The 17147-nt window shown below is 44.3% G+C and overlaps 1 protein-coding gene across 1 annotated transcript in view; it reads left to right on the forward strand.

The window, feature by feature from the left end:
- Positions 1 to 17147, forward strand: part of LOC149362552 (sodium-coupled monocarboxylate transporter 2-like) — a 54660-nt gene that overhangs the window by 26287 nt on the left and 11226 nt on the right. Inside the window, exons 6-8 of the mRNA XM_089568329.1 lie at positions 1259 to 1399; positions 7723 to 7852; positions 8826 to 8914. Of these exons, the coding sequence (XP_089424455.1) occupies positions 1259 to 1399; positions 7723 to 7852; positions 8826 to 8914 (360 nt within the window). The remainder of the gene's footprint in view (positions 1 to 1258; positions 1400 to 7722; positions 7853 to 8825; positions 8915 to 17147) is intronic.

Below are 17147 nucleotides of genomic sequence, written 5' to 3' on the forward strand. Positions count from 1 at the left end.
CAAATTCCCTTTTTCAAGCCTTCAGGGGTTTCAAATTATTTTCCTACAAGGCGTTGAAAATTAAAAAGCGTCTTCATTTTCTTGTTCCCGTAAGAGCGCCAGAAAGGTCTCGTTTCTCCAGGTTTGTTCTCTCTAAAAGAAAGCTACGAGAAGTATCCTCATAATAGAGAAGTAACCCTTGTGCGTATTCTGCACTTTTTCTTTTTGATGGATCGCTTTTTTTGCTAAATTAAACCTTTATAAAATTATAGAGGGCACTTTCTTAACGATTCTTTCCTTTCTAAGAACAGTCGGAAGGACAAGTCTAATGACAGGACGGAAGCATACAGTCGGAAGGAAACGAATACACAGGTTCACATTTATTCGCCAACAAGTGCCGTGGTCATGTGGCTCGTCGGCTGCATGCTCGCCTCGCAATCTGAAGGTCGTTGGCTCGAATCCGCGCACCTTTAAAGGAACTTCTTCATTCTTTGTCGTAGACTTGACTATCTTGTGGCCTACTGCTAACGTCTCGCAAGAGCGTGGTGAATTTAGTTCCATGGAAGGCGGCGGAAGCCGGCTTTTCTGCTAATGTGACATATAATGCTCTCGCTTTAAATGTGGAAGGGACGCTTAAGCTTCTCCTTAAGGGTACGAAGTGAAATCGTTAATAACATAATGCTCTTATATGCAGAATTTGTCATTCTGTCCTTTACACTCATACATCGCTGGGAATCTCATATCTCTCCTGGCTCGGTGGCGCAGCGGTTAAGCGATACGTCACTGCCCTTCGATGACAGGGGCTTCCGCACGAGGGGCTTGGAAGACCTAAGTTGCTCTTCCCGAGCAATCTCTCGCGGCTAATCTTAAAATTAATTGCGTCCTACAACGCAGGTATGTTTGCTCGTAACACGGTAGCCGGGTTGAAATGACGCAACGTGTCCACTTGACATAGGTGGTCCGCCTAGGTTGCCGTAGCGGCCGCTCTGGCCGCTCCGGCTACGGGACTTCAAACAGTCGCCGGCGCCAGCGCCGACATAGATTCCGAACATTTTTTTTTGTGGCGGGGTGGTACTAATGCCCTTGCGTTAAAACATCAGCCCTAATAGATTAACTGATAGGCTGAAAAATTCCTCTAAGCTGTCCAGTGAGGGATTTGTTAAAGCAGCTCCAATCAAGTGTGCTTCAACACTTTGGTATTTTCTCTCAAACGACGTAAAAGTATTAGCGTGTAGTCAAGGGATTCGCAGTTGATATATTATGGCCTTCTTTTTTCCAGCTACAAGCTAGACTTCACTCAAGACGAAAACGTTTGGTCATGTCTCGTCGGGTTGGGTTGGTCTTGGATCTACCGCGCCGGTCTTGACCAGGTCATGGTTCAGCGGTACTTGGCATCCAGGACGCTGCGCGATGCGAAGAGGTGGAATACTTCAATCTTCAAACATGAAACACGCTAAAATTCTTGCAAAAGGGCGCCAAAAAGAACATGGCACACAGAGAAGAAGACACGGCACACACATGTAAGCTGACTAACAACAATGGCTTATTCCCAGTCGCATGGAATAAATACATGCGGGCAAATGATAAGCGCGCAGAAATTGACTCATCATGCACAGCTTGCAAAAAAACACAATCGATGCATATAATTCCTGTTTTACAAAGCGAATCCAAGATATGCGAGCTACTTTGCCTATAAACACACTGGGGGTCGCTGAAAAAAGATTCTCCACTCTTCTTAATTTCAAACGCTTCTGATACTTTCCTTGTCTTCAGCCCTGTTAAGAACACGAGTCCTGTCGAAGCCTGATTCGCACATGTGGGCTATACAATGGACAATTGTATTGGCCCAAAGCAGAGGACATGGGAGACCTGTGAGCCCCGTGTCCTCGTCTCTATCTGCCATGCAGATTTTGCCGCCATTTTGCAAGAATTTCGAACGAACTTAACCACCAGTGCGTGCTTAGCAGCCTAATATGATTAGCACAACTGCCTCTTTTGGAGATAAGCTTGCTAGATTTTTGGACGGAGTGCTTCATTGCGGTGAGGTGCGAAATAGAAGAGTCTGCAGTGACGCAACGCAAATACAAAGTGATTTGTGAATATAATTTTGAAAACTGTGCAGTAAAATTACTCGTGAACGATCTTGAAAACTGTAGTTCCATTGTTTAAACAAATTCCTCTTTAAGTTGAATAGCTTGATATTTAGGTGAAAATCGAACGGTAATGGTCTGAATACTTCATCCATACATGTAGAGCTTGACAAACAGCGTGGAATTTGCAAAACATTCTACACCTTTATCGTCACAACATAAAGCTGCTTAATCAGTCAGCAATGTTGGCTAATATAGGCTTTCTTCTATCACCCTGGAGAGAGTGAAAAGAGAATGTAGTTAGGCTGCACCATTTGTTCACCTTGCTGGCAAGAGATATCGAATGCCGTATTCTAAGTTCCGTTTTTAACTATTCTTCGACTTGTTTGAAGGGCTGCTACAGTGTAGTGCAGAAATAATTTAATCTTGAAGGCCATAAATTACCACTGGAAACCACTGGAAGCTTTTGTTAAGGCGTACTGATACGTGATCAGCGTTATTTTCTGGCCATTTTGCTAGAGCCCTTGTCTTATAACTAGTGCGCGAATACTACTCTTTCCAGAGAGAATCCAATTGGAATATCATAACCAAAAACCAAATTGAATGCCACCGGAATTGTTACAGAACCGAATCAAACAAAAATCGAATATTTAAACCAAAATTTGTTACTTGTACGAATATTCGTACAAAACCGACTATGGTGTGAAATCGGTGGTGCTGAAATCAGTGGCGTTGAAATCTGAAAGCGGTGGGGCTCTGGTACAGTATTATAACGTATGGAGTTAAAGCTATAGCTGTTAAAAGAAGCAGCACTAACCTCTACATTGGTGTTACGAAACGAAGGCAGTACATGACCTCTGTGAGCACCACGTTATACGTGTAGGAAAATTACCTTTTGCCATTGGTGATGAAAGAGAATAATCTAGAGCCATACCTCAAGCCATGCGGCGGGTGACAGCTACCTATAAGACGTAGAATTCTTGCTCGAGCATTAGGGCTTTGTTTCCTGAACTCGCCTGCGCCTTGCCACGTCTCCAGCCTCAGAAGGAATTTATTAGAGTTATGAGCGCCGTCCCCGTCGCGGCGCTAAATCCTTCTTCCCACGCATACTGATCCCGGAAGAATGAGACGCGCTGGCAGAGCGGCCCTGTGTTTCGAACCATCGTGGAAGAAAAACGGAGGGGCTGTTGCTCGAAGTTCTTTAATTATTCGTAAAGTGTTCGAAACGTTTAGAACATATTCGATATATTTTCATTTTCAACAATTTAGATCACATGTTATTTGGTTCTCTTGAATTATCAAACAGTAGCATTCTTGATTAGCTATTTGAAACTTCGCTGTTCGCAACTGGAAGCACCCCTGCTTACAACAACCGCAGTGCAGAGCTGTCTGTGTAAAAAATTGGTTGCGGTGGCGCCTTCTTAGAACTCCTCGTTTACCTGTGAGACCGCAATGATGATATCCAAGGAGGTAGGAGATTGATTGGTTTCAAAAACAAGCCTTATACACTGTGTCAAGACAGAAGCACGGGCAAGTTGGCACAACATTCTAAAAAAGCTTCCTAAAGACGCCTTATGGTACCACAACAAAAATGTGGTCGTAAAGTATCTTGGCCTTGATGATGATTGTCTGCGGAGCATTTTAATAATATTGAAACTACTCTTGGAAGATACTGAGACATTGGATAAGGCGCTGTCGGTATTTCAGCTTCCTAAGCATGTGGTGATTTTCAGTTGTAAGAAACTACATTATAATATTTCTTTTGAAGTCGCCGGCAACATCTGGGAATGAGCATACGCTTTTCTCGCTCCATCTGCATTGCAAGAGCATCATAAAGCATTAACGCACATTTGCATTATATGTTATCGATGAGCTAACAGAAGCTTTCAAACACCATAGAATTTCTCAGAGGTTTGAGCGTCTACCTGACATGCGCGAGGTGCTGGGTTCCATACCCAGTGCCTGGGTGTGCCCACCACTTATACATCACATGCAAGGTTTTCCTTCTCCTGGTACTCGATTTAACGAGGCTGAAGTTCTTGCGAGATAAGTGCTTGACTCCCCCCCCCCCCCCCTGTTCTCTTCTTGAATAAACGATAGAACGGCTTGCGCCGCTGCAGTTTTGACCCAAGCTGCCCTTGCACAATAAAAATTGATCATCATCAAAAGCTGCCAAGCCCTGGTTCGCGTATCCTGCATGCATGCTGCAATTGCGCACTTAAAGGGTAACTGCATAGGTTTTAGAAATAAACGAGCTTAAGAGGGTCAAATGTGTGAAACTTGCAGGTGAGGCATGTGCAGTCTTTTTGGACTACCGCTTGAAATAGTGAAGTAATCACCGATTAAAATCCGGACGCCCTTCAAGCTTCTCCGCAGCGCACAACGCCAAGAGGGAGCCGCTTGATGACGTCATCGAAGGTATCGGTACATTTCCAACGAACAAACGCCTGCTTTGAAGGAAAAAAACAACGCCACCGAAGGCAACCCTGCTGAGAGTTGTTTGGCAGCGTCTAACGAGTCAGGGCAGGGTGTGTATGACGACAGCGGTAATTTGAAATCATACCTTCCGTGACGTAACGCTCAGTTTTCCCGCACTCCTGAAGTGCATTGAGGAGAAGCGCAAAATTCAATCGTCGATTCCGTCATTATTTTGAATGCTAGTGCAAAAACACTTGGCATGCTTTACCGACAGCGCATATAGATTTGAATCCTTGAATATCGCGAAATTTTCAAAAAGTGCTGCAGTTGCCCTTTAAGTATAAGAGTACTCCGTATGCTTCTCCCTACCTCTGATGACGTGTGCTTTCATGTGACGCCCAGAATATAATTATTTTATTCCGAAAGCAAGGTCCCGTAAAAGTACCTCACGTAGCCAAAAGATGTTTGATATAGCGTGCCCCTAGATTCAGCAGTAAAATGCCAATTTTTCATTGTAATTTGAATCGCGGCTAGATGTATGACGAGAGTACACTTCTGCGTTTCTATATGTTTCGGTTGCCTCATGCATAACTCACGAGCATGGAAGAAGCATCCAGTGGGTCGCTGGAACTCTTATATTAACGTTCACTTAGCTCTCTCTTGCGCAATAGGAAAACACCGAACGAGGACAAAAAAACTGAGAACCCTCTAGCGTCAGTGGGCTCGAAGGTGCATTTCAAGTGCACCTTCTAAGACTTTTGAAGGTGCAGTGGCGCTCTGTTCAAGCCTTCTACTCTACTCTTTGTGTGCGAGGCTTTCAGATTAAGAGCAACGCTTTTTTTTTTGTCGCGGCATTGTCAGCGGTGCAGCAAATCACAATGCAGAAAATACGTGCTAACTATTAGGACTTGTTAACTGGTATATAATGCTTACTTTTTAACCATGGTTCTTATAATCGCAAAGTGAGCAAGGAAGGGGAAATCTTCAGGGTGCTTGCCAAGGTTCCGACAAGAGCACGTGTCTTCGTCTGGGCGAACTCAAAACACCTATTTTTAGATATTTCAAATCATCCCAGTATAGTAACGTCAATAACGTAACGAGAGGTTTAGTCGTTCTGGCTGTGATACGTGCGCAGTTTTATGGATAGTGGGAAACTCCAGCTGTGAAGACTCTCCGACGTCAAGATAGTCCTTATACACGGTGTTTCACGAAAGAATTTGCACAATTTTTAAATATAGGCTTTTCGAGTTAGAAAAACGCCTTTTTCGGGCAGCAGCGGTGTTGCACATCAGAATAAAGCTTAGACGTGCTATCAGGATGGTTAAGTAGTATTGAAAAGTTAGCTTTCAAACTATTACTACTCGGCTCCTTAATTAGGGAGAGGTGTGTTGCCCACCGTAAGTAGTGTTCATATCAGGTTTTACAACTTCAAAAACGCGGTCACCATCGGCGCTGTAACCCAACAAATTTCGGCCACATTGCGCCAAAATGCATGCGCTTTCGAGAAGCTTCCAGGCAAAGTGACCTCTCCAGTGCACGTAGCTCGTCATAGTAGCCAAAATTTATTGGGCCACAGCGTCGAGGCTAATCGCGTATTTGAAATAATAAAACTGCATTACTTACGGTGGGCAACATGCCTCAGTATTTAAAGAACCTAACAGTAATAGTTCAATAATTAACTTTTCAATTTTAGTTAACCGTCCTGTTAACACGTCTCAGCTGTTTAACCATGCTGTTAGCACGTCTCAGCTGCATTCTGATTTACTACGCCACTTAAACACTATTTCATTTCATTTCATTTATTGTTTCTTTAAAGGCCCGAAGGCATTACATAAGGGGGGGGGGACATATTGGTTTACAACGGCGATGATGGGAACATGCATAACAATAAAAAGAACAAACATACAAACAAACATAACAGGGGTTGTAGTCATATCAGGGTTCCTCAGCAAGTGATACACCATTGATTAAGGATATAACAGACAATCGTTACAAAGAGCGCAGAAGTGATCAATATCTATGTGAGGTGAATTTTGCCGAATACAGAGCTCTTCTGACTGAAAAAAGCTCACTTTTAAAAATTGTGTAAAGTCTTAGGTGAAACACCCTGTATTTCTCTTACACACTAAGCGTTCCACGGCTTCATGCGATAAAAACTTTGTTGTGCTGTGAGCACACGCTTCTTACTGCAAACAGCACTCTCACCTCCCGACATGAGCATATGACCGTAATAATTGCCCAGGCAGTGCGCTGTCAGAGTGACAAATAGTACTCTACCAAGGGCCCCAGCACTTGATTGTTATAAATAATAAAATATTACCGATCATATCGTACAAAAAGAGCACGCTACATTTCATATATAAAATGCTGCACTTTGACCACTGCGCATTTTTTTTTTCACTCCTGCTTGTATGGAGGGAAATGTACTCATCAAAGAGCAATGTTGCATAAAAAAACCTTCCTTACAAAGATTCCCGCTGAATTTTCTTTTAACTTTTTTTGTTATTTTGTACACATTTTACCGCACTGCTTGAACACAAATCTCTCTAGTCTGTGAAAGTTTCAATCTCGAAGAAGCAATATTCTTTTTTTTTTCACGAGAAGTCTGCATGGCAATTTACAACCAAGAAAAGGTGAAGTTAATCTCTATGTGACTTTTTATAAAGACTTAAAACACTGGTTATAAATATAGATGAGTTTTGGGACTTTTAGCGAGTTTTGAGTCACTGAAACTAGCGGATTTACTTCTGGCACTGCAATTGCTTTCGTCAACAGTGCGCGCGTTTGTATCATATACTTTAATCTTCTTGAGAGAGAAAATAAATGTTGGAGTGAGAGTATCATCCGATTCACGTAGAGAACACGAACACAAAACTCTAAGAGAAATATGACCCCGTATTCATGAGAAAAATGAAACTTCAAAGCTCAACAGGCCAAGATTTTTAAGATGAATTAGCATGTTGAAAATTCTCCTGGCTTCATTTTTTCGCTGCAGGAATAACCAAAGCAGAGTAACTGCATGACTGAAGACCGGGCAATTACTTTATAAAAATAATTTTGTATGGTAATGTTATGCACCAGTTATTTCTTGAGCATTGACAAAAGTGAGCTTTTTATACAGCTTCGGCCGTTTTTGTAGCCAGTATTCCTTAAGACGCTGTCTAATTATATGAGGGAATATGTTATTACACTGATGATTAGACCTCATTTTACTCTATGTCATGCATCTATGCAGAACTGCCTGGTGGGGCACGCTTCTTATCATTGGCTACTTCCTCATTGCTTCGTGCTTGGGCCTTATCATGGCATACTGGTACCGGGACTGCGACCCTTTGCTAGCAGGTGCCATTAGTAGGACTGACCAGGTACGACAGCCCAGTATGTACTTAACGGTTGTGATCTGTTATCTGTGGCATACTGGTTAGAGTATATGCTGGCTTAACGGCGACATATGAATAGCATCAAAAGCCGCTTCTTCGATCTCAGAGAGCATATTATCATTGACTGTATAGAATGCATTCCCCAAAAGAGAAAGACGCCTAGAATACAGTTCATATTTTTTTTATTTGTGCTTCCGTTTTGAAACACTTTAATGAAATGCAGAAGGCGGATTATCTGAAACAGCAATTTCCACGCGCGAACCGGAGTACCATACCTCCTCATTTTATTCCTTCCTTTAAAGTGCAGTTATTAAGGCTGCGGACCTCACGCTGACTTCCCACAACCAAAGTTTATACTCAGCAAACAATGCAAACAATTATATTTATTGTATTTATATCTTTAGCTTGAATCCAAAACGGTTGTCTTGCACTATGTACACGAGCTTCATGTCACAGGCGGTTTAGTTCTGAGCATTGCCTTTATTTACAAATATTTTCACATGTTTTCAGCAACTGCAGTAGAACAGTGTAAAAAGGTTTCCTGCCACTTTTGTAATAATTTATTTGGGTGCAATTTATATGGGTACATGGGTATTGTGGCAATAAACATGCACTGTAACATTAGACGGTAACAAACCAGTCTCAGTTAGCAGTAACAATTAAGCGACAATAAACCTTTCTCTCCCTTCACTATCGTTGCAAAGCTACAAGTTTGAAATCTACGCAGCAATCAAAAAGATTTTGTTAGTTAACGCAGTGAATTTAAGGTAATGATTGCGCGATCCATAAGGAAAATTTAGTAGAAATTTATTGTGCAGTCGATTTTTTAAAAATAACCGCAGACTTATACTAACGTTAACACAATACATGGCTCCTGATTAAGTTATCAAGTAACTTTGGAAATATTCCAGGTACAAAGCCACATTTGCCACTCTGGCATTTTACAATATATTTTCAGATCATACCGTACTATGTCAACACTCATTTTTCTACATTTATGGCATTTTCTGGCATATTCCTTGCCGGTGTGGTTGGAGCTACCACAAGGTAAGAACATAAAGATTATTTACCTTATCTTAGGCTCACGGCCCCTTGGGGCCCCGCGGACGGGGCTGTGCGGGTGGCACCCTCGTCCTCGTCTTCGCTCATGTCCGCGCATAAACACTCAGCTGGCATTCCACTCCACATATTAGTTCATTTCTTCTCCGGAAGTGCGGTGAGCAGGCAATTGATCGTCGTGGCAGCTAGGAATCAGCCCACCGAGCGAAGTGCAGCCCGAAAGCAGTGTCGGCGCACATGGTTGCTCCAGTGTTCATGCTAGGTCACTGAGGCGTTGCAAGACCGTGCCTGCGGAGCAGAATCCTTGCAGCCACGGCAGTGACCCTACTTTACGTGGCGTGAGTGGGTGCGGTGCTCATGGCGCTGCAGTGCTCATGGCGCTGTCAGGCGATAGTGCACTGAGCTGCGATCTCCCGCGCGTTGGTTGGTGGAACACGCTGCCGTTCCGCAGGGGCGTAAGAAATAGCAAAGCTTTTCTTAAAAAATTCAGATATATACCGCAGATAAAATGCAGGGCAGTGTCATCACCAATGTGGATAAGATAAATAAAGTAGCCCATAAATTCTAGAAAGCAAGTACACCAGCCGAAATATTCATTGAGTTTAAGATGAACCCGATGGAGTGGACAAATTATTATGGCCCCTAAGATAACAAACAGCGCCCCAAAGTAAAATTTCCAAGCAGTGCAAAGAAAAAAAGAGCCACAGAGGATCACAGATCTGCATAATTGTTGAAATACGATGGGGACATGGGACTAGAAAATCTTTCGACCATGTATACGCACTGCATTGCAATAACGAGCGTACCGAAGTCTTCAAGGAATCCACAGTCTTGGAAGACTCTTAAGATTACCTTCATTCATAGGGAAAGGTAGGCCAATTATTCTAAAAATTGTAGACAGACCAGCTTACTGTCAGTTGTTTGCAAGGTATTTACTAGAGGAATAACAGAACAGGTAAACCCTAAGGGAATTAGATTAGCCTTTGACTTCAGTCAGCTAGTATACCAGGCTGACTATAGCATGTCCTACCGAACAATAGACCAGATCCACGCCATCCATTTGGTGAAAAATGTGAACAGTATATAGCAGCGTTCTCTGTAAATCTTTAATAAACTGCGAGACTGTATCTGTCTCATTCGAAACCTTAGCAGTTATGCACACCTTGCGTACCAAGGGTGCGCAGTACGCATATATAGAGGAACAGAAAAATATCTATTGCAGCTGCACAGCGGCCACAGTCGTTCATGCTTAATATGTTCAATACCGGTCAGCGATTCTGTCAGGAATGGAGACACGATCTCTGTAGCATTATGAACTGCGAGTTTAGGGAGTTATTTCATACAGCTGTCTTGAGAAGCGCTGTGGATAAAGCTAGGAGAAGGAACCCTAAAAATCTCAAATTTTTTGACCACGTTGCCTTGCTAATCGTGGTCGGTGACGATGTGGCGCCAGGAGGTCGCATGGTACCAGCGAGCGGCGCCTTCAGTGAAGATTTACTCTGCCATCGAAGCATTGCAAGACTTCGTCAGTGAGCCGCCGGGTGTGGAACGCCGTTTGTATCGCTTGGTTACATATGTCTACAACAGGTCATAACTGTAGGTGGCAGTAGCTGCGGGTCGAATATCACATCATACATTTCGTGTACCGCAGCCTGTGAATCCAGAGTCGCACTGAGTGGAGCGACGCAGACTGGATTCCGACTGACCAGGACGCGCAACTGTGGCGTGGCTATTTGTGACCTAAGCTCGCTTAGGCCTGGGGTCCGGAACATTAAATAGTTTTGGTTTGGTATGCGGGGGTTTAACGTCCCAAGACGATTCAGGATATGAGGGACGCCGTAGTAGAGGGCTCTGGAAATTTCTACTACTTAGAGTTCTTTACTCTGCATTGACATCACACAGTACATGAGCCTCTAGAATTTCGCTTCCATCAAAATTCTACCGTCGCGGCCGGGATCGAACCCGTGTCTTTGGTGTAAGGTGCCGAGCGGCATAGCCAGGGTCACCGTGATGACACTGATATGGACGACTTCGTGGTTAAACGTTTGAGGGACATAACCACAAGCGGCAGTTACACTGCCAAACCTCTAGATAGTATGACTGCCAATTAAAGGAGGAGGCCATCAGCGTATCATGCCGATGACTCGCAGTCGCTCAGATCTTTTTCGCAAGCGAACCTTAATTGGGCCTTTAGGCGCGGGTTGACGGTGATCCCCATGCGCTTTCGCATCCTACGAGTGATGACTTGGAAGTTCTAGTTCAATTCTTCTTGAACTGCCTCAAATTGAGCCAGTGTGGCGTTCTGTTGGGCTTCGAGTTATTGGATTAGTGTTTGTGTCATTGCCTGTTGCATATTTAGGTTGGAAATTTAGAGGAAGCCAAAGCCGCTCGCGAAATGACGCGCAACTATGTTGATAGTAATGGCCTACTCCTCCTTCGCGCTGCAGAATCTGACCTTTCAAATGCTACGTGCCATGGAAACGAATAGCTGTGACGGCCTTGTGAAATCAGTCGGGTGTATCTAGCATTAAAAATTATAGCGCGACTTTCTCATTCTGCGCGCCATGCATGACGTCAAGGCAGCCCCACAAATTAGATGCGCATCTCCAGACTTCCTCGGCTAGGTACCAGGGCCCGCGCGTAGGGCTTCTATTTTTTTTTTGGCTGCTAAGCCTTGGCTCTCACTAATATTCCATTGAGCACTTGCCAGATGCTGTGGGAAGTAGATTTTACGTCACTGCGGTTTCATCTGGTTTGTTTATATAGTCTTCGAACATCGGCTGCAGATTTCAAGACAAAAGTGTGTGCTCAGGGAAGAAGTGCTAGATTGGTTTATCAATTTATCGGAGTTTAACGTCCCAAAGCAACTCAGGCTATGAGAGACGCTGTTGTGAAGGGCTCCAGAAATTTCGACCGCCTGAGGTTCTTTAACGTGCACTCACATCGCACAGCACACGGGCCTCTAGAATTTTGGCCTGCATCAAAATTCGGCCGCCGCGGCCGGGATCAAACCCGCGTCTTTCGCGTCAGCAGCTGAGCACCGTAAGCACTGAGCCACCGCAGCGGGGCGAAGACGTACTGGAGCGTACCACTAAAAATAAATGTTCGCAAACTATAGGTCTCTTTCCGGGGCTAGCCAAACCAGCCTCTCACGTCGTTTTTTCTTAGTGGCAATCCTTCGGGGTCGTTACCTTCAGGCGTAAAAGCGAGCTTCGATGGGGAGAACTATGGCTGCATATTGTTTGGTGCGGTGTGCAGGCGCGAAGCCTCAGCTTTACCCTAAAGAAAACACCTAATGAATGTTTGAGAAACTGTAATGACTTCATGCACTAAGCTCATATGCCATTCCCATCACTTTCTGGCGGTTTGTTGTGATGTATTGCTAATCACTTCTTAAACCGAATAGGCCACTGTGGTTCTAGTGTGTTCGTAATGAATGCTTTTCTGATGACTCGTTTTTGACTCTCTGATGCCTTATCGGCTGTTGAAATGCTTTACGCAAATGTTGGGATCAGTACTGCAAACTAACAGCCAAAATAAAACAAAAATAAGACGAAAACAGGAAGAAAAAAAAGGAAAAAATTCCCATGGACATGGAAATTCGAATTCGCCACCTCGTAACCCATTGCGCTAAATACTACACCACGCCACCGCATAGTAACCAGCACATTTTTTGGCGTGATATGTGTGGCTGCAGTTAATTCCTGCCCTTTACATGGGCTGTAAATTTAGCAGCAGCTAAATGTGTTCCAAAACATGTTCCAAATTGTGTTCCAAAATTTTATATTTTTTAACACATAATTTCGAAGCACATAACCTTATTCCTGGAGCGCAATTGTATATTGACACCCCATCAGCCTGTATTCCGACACGGGTTATCAACCATTACTCAACTAACACAGGTTGTACACGATCTAGCACTTAATATTAATAACTGTAGCCGGACAGGCATAATATTGCGCGATTTTTGAAAGGCATTCGACTCTGTATCACACAATAAGTTGCTAGGAAAACTAGAAACTATTTTTACGAGGTGGCAAGCCTAGAAAAAGGACGACATGATGACAGATGGTAATGTGATTTAATGGCTGTGGGCCTAGCGCGAGCGCTCCGTCCCGCGCCACTGCCCTCTTCTTCTTCGTAACATGACCCGGGTCCTCCGAGCGATCGTCCAGATCGATTGCTTAAATTTTCAATGATGAGGTGGCGATGAACATGATCACAAAGGATAGAAGAAGATGAAAGGCTTGCCACCACGATGAACGAGATGATCCGATGAACGGTTGTCCCTGGAGCTTCAGGTCCAGCGGTCGGTCGCCACAGCCGAAGGTCAGGGATTAAGGACTCGCCGGACAGCTTGGGCGGGGGTGCCGTCTTGATTCGGGTCGTCGTCGGGTCAAGCTGCGTCTTGTCCTAGTCGTTGTGTCTTGTGGTCAGGGCTGGGGACGGGGCGGGGGAAAGCGGCTGGTCGGTTCTGGTCTGGTCGGGCTCGGGTTGAGGCGGCGGCGGAGTCCAGGTCCCCTCGGCCAACGACGAAGGCGAGCAGAAGGGGGCGATGCTCCAGGGACCAGGATGACGATGAGGAACCCGCACCTCCACCAAATGTTACGAGGTGGCAAGCCTAGAAAAAGGACGACATGATGACAGATGGTAATGTGATTTAATGGCTGTGGGCCTAGCGCGAGCGCTCCGTCCCGCGCCACTGCCCTCTTCTTCTTCTTCGTAACACTATTATCGGGGAAGGCGAATTACTATCTTGGTTAGAAGATTTTTTGTCAAATCGGTCTCAGTTTGTGGTTTTTGAGTATGTTTCATCCAAAATAGTTCCAGTAGCGTCGGGCGTTCCTCAGGGATGAGTTCTTGGTCCGTTGTTATTTCTGCTCTTCATCAATGACATAACTAATGACATTGATGCAGCATTAAGCTCTTCGCAGATGACTGCATTCTTCACAGTACAGTTAACAACCACGAAGACCATCTGTCGTTAAACCGTTCTCTAAAAACAAAATAATAGAATGGTGCAGCACCTGGCAAATGACAATAAACGCGGAAAAATCGGCTTGTATGACAGTAACAAGAAAAAAAAAATCCCATTTTGCTTTTCTGACCCTGTAAACGGCGTTCCATTAACGAAAACTAAACACCATAAATACCTAGGTATTACGCTGTCTTTTGACCTGAGGTGGTACTCTCACATTGCTAATATCACGTCTACGGCTGTACGGAAACTTCTCTTTATCAGGAGACGCTTACGGTGCGCACCAGTATCTTCTAAAATCCTGGCCTACAAAACCCTTCTAAGGCCAGTCTTAGAATACGCGAACACAGTCTGGTTCCCCCAATCAGTAACTAATATCACAAAACTTGAGGCTATACAACGCAAAGCCCTACGAATAATTAACAATAAATACAAGCATACAGATTCCCCAACATTGCTTGCAGCTTCATCCGGTCTCCAAACACTATCCGCTAGAGCAAAACAAGCGCGCCTAAAGTTTTTGTTTCAATTATTACACCAACAGTACAGGATAGATGTGCAAAAATACGTAACGAACTCACAATCACCACCTTCACGGCACAAACATACGAACACTCTAACCGAGTATGTGTGTCATAATGACGCGTTTAAGCATTCCTTTTTCCCTCTCTCCATTGGTGAATGGAATCGCTTGGATAGTAACATCACCTGCACTCAATCCTTACCATCATTCGTGTCACAGATAGAGCATTTGTCGTAATGCACAGTGGCGATGCAACAACCGTGACCGCAAATTGAGGCAAGAAGACAACCCCTTCTAACTTGTCATGTATGCGATTTCGACTGCATTCTGAAGTTGTGCCCACTATTGTCGAAGATCTGTTCTGTGTATCCTTTTGCTATGGCCAATTCTCTTTTGTCTACCTTTGCTTTTATGCCATGTTTGCTGCCTTTGAAGAATATGTTTATATTTGTTTTCTTTCTGTACTGTACTAATTGCTCCTGCTGTGGTCTTGCAATAAGACCGGCAGTATTGTAAATAAAAAAATATACGCGTACGAAAAAACAACGTTGTTTGGAATGTCCTTTCAAGTCTGTTGGGCGCGCAAAATCTTCCGTGCTTTGACTTGCAACGCACCGGCCGTATCAAACCTCACGGAAAATGACAAGTGTCAAAACACCGGCAGTCCGTTTCACTCTCTTAGTGTTCCTAATCACAGGTACACATCACGGCTTGTTCTTGCACTGAGGTGCAGACTCTGTTTCGGAGCAATAATTATTTGAATAACGCGTATAGTAGCTTCCCAACCTGGGATTATGGCCGCGGCGCACATCCTTCACATCCTGTTGAACACTTTAAAAATATAAACGCACTTATGAGGTGACAGGAGATCGAGAGTCAGCGAAAAAGGGGAAAATGGAGTAAGGGAATAAGAAGTATAAATAGGCCATGTGTTTTTAATTTGTTATGGTCCACATTGGTACATCGCATGTTTGTCACATGTATTTTTTTTCGTATTCAGTTTCTTTTTGGACTGTTGTTCAGAGGTATAGAAAGTGTTCGAAGAGAGCGCTCGCTTTCGCTCGCCGCTTGAAGCACTATACGGAACCCGCGATTGAGAGAGCCTCATTTAGTTATTAACTGTTGTACCTAAGTGTACTGGAGCCTGTATTTTGCACTTTTCAGTAAAAACCTTAGTTCTTGCTTTCAGTCTTGCTGGCAGCACGTTTGCTAGCAGCCCATATAAACGGCACCATGAGCAATATTCAGGGTGCCGGATAAATATCACAGGTAACGGCCAGTCATCTGAAAAATAAGAACAAAGAAAGTAGAATTTCTCATGTAATGTATAAACAGCAGCCCGAAAACATAATATTTTTTTCGAAGAAAATTTCCACTGGCCAGTGTCCCACCTCTGTCTTTTTAGACTGCCGGCGGTGTCGCAAAACAAAAGGGTTGAAAATTGGGCGAGTTGGTAGGAATTCATACTGGTGTGGCACCACAGGGACAGGGACAGGGACAGTTGGGGCAGTTGGGGCCAAAGCACGTCTTTGAACCCCCCCCCCCCCCCTCCCCCCCCCCCCTGAAGTCTATAGAAAAACTGGCTGTGTCTCGGTCTGTGTCTCGTCTTGTTCCGGGGGGAAGTGTGCCACAGTGCCTGAAGGAGTGTTTTCCAGTTGTAACCAAGCCACAAGGTAGGCCAAAAACTGTTGATCGGTTACGTTCGTTGGTGACTTATTTCTCGACGAACGGTTTCAGAGCCATGACCTCGGACAAAGAAGGTTTTTTGTGGTTATCCCCAAAGGCCTGTTTTTTGAGAAGTCCGGCAAGGCGGTTGAAAAATGTTTCACTCGACTCTCTGTAAAACCCTCTGCTGTGAAGAAGAGGGCGCTGAAATTGCTTGGTGACCTCAATCTTGGGCGTTTAGCCTCGGCCGTTAATGGGGCGCGAGAGAGTAAGCTCAGCGTTTTCTTTACTGCAAAAACGCATAAGCCGGAAGTGCCCTTCCGGGTTATCGTTTCAGAACGCGATACTTGGCAGCATGAAGTGTCAGGCTTTCTGCAGAGGCACCTGAAGTCGTTGGACATTGCAGATCCTTTCCTGATCCCGAGTTCTGGAACGGTAGTTGAGTTTTTGAAGCGTAATAATCCGCGTGGTGGTTCAGCGTTCAGTATTGATACTGAAGACTTATTTTACTCGCTTCCGCATGTGCAACTTTTGAAATGTGTCAAGGACTGTATAACGTAACAGAACGATGAAGTGGCCTTTATTTCCAGGTGCGGGATTTCGGTCGATAGTTTCCTTGAGCTTCTGGTTGTTTATTTGAACTCGACTTTTATTGGCTGGAACAATGACGTGGATATTCAAAAATCTGGTATCTGTATCGGGTCAAGAGTTGTTCCGGTTCTGAGCGATATTTTTCGGTGCGCGGTTTATAGGTGCGTGGAGCGTTAATTGGAAGGAATGGTGACAAAAGTTTTCCGTTATGTTGACGATTTTATAGTTTTTGTGGACTGTCGCGACACCACCCTGCCAATGGTCGATGTTTTGAAGGTGTTCAAAGAAAGAGGACGTGGCCTGAATTTTACTTGTGAAGCTCCCGAAAATGGACGCATTCAGTTTTTGGACCTTTCCCTGTTTTTCGAGGGCAACCATGTGTGCTGGTCGTTTTCACGAAGGTCAAAGAAACCCTTGTTGAATTTTTCTTCCCGCCATTCGAAGTTGATTAAGAATGGCATTGC

Source organism: Amblyomma mixtum, chromosome 2 (assembly GCF_055824585.1).
Source record: "Amblyomma mixtum isolate Tamu chromosome 2, ASM5582458v1, whole genome shotgun sequence".
NCBI classification, from domain to species: Eukaryota; Metazoa; Arthropoda; class Arachnida; order Ixodida; family Ixodidae; genus Amblyomma; species Amblyomma mixtum.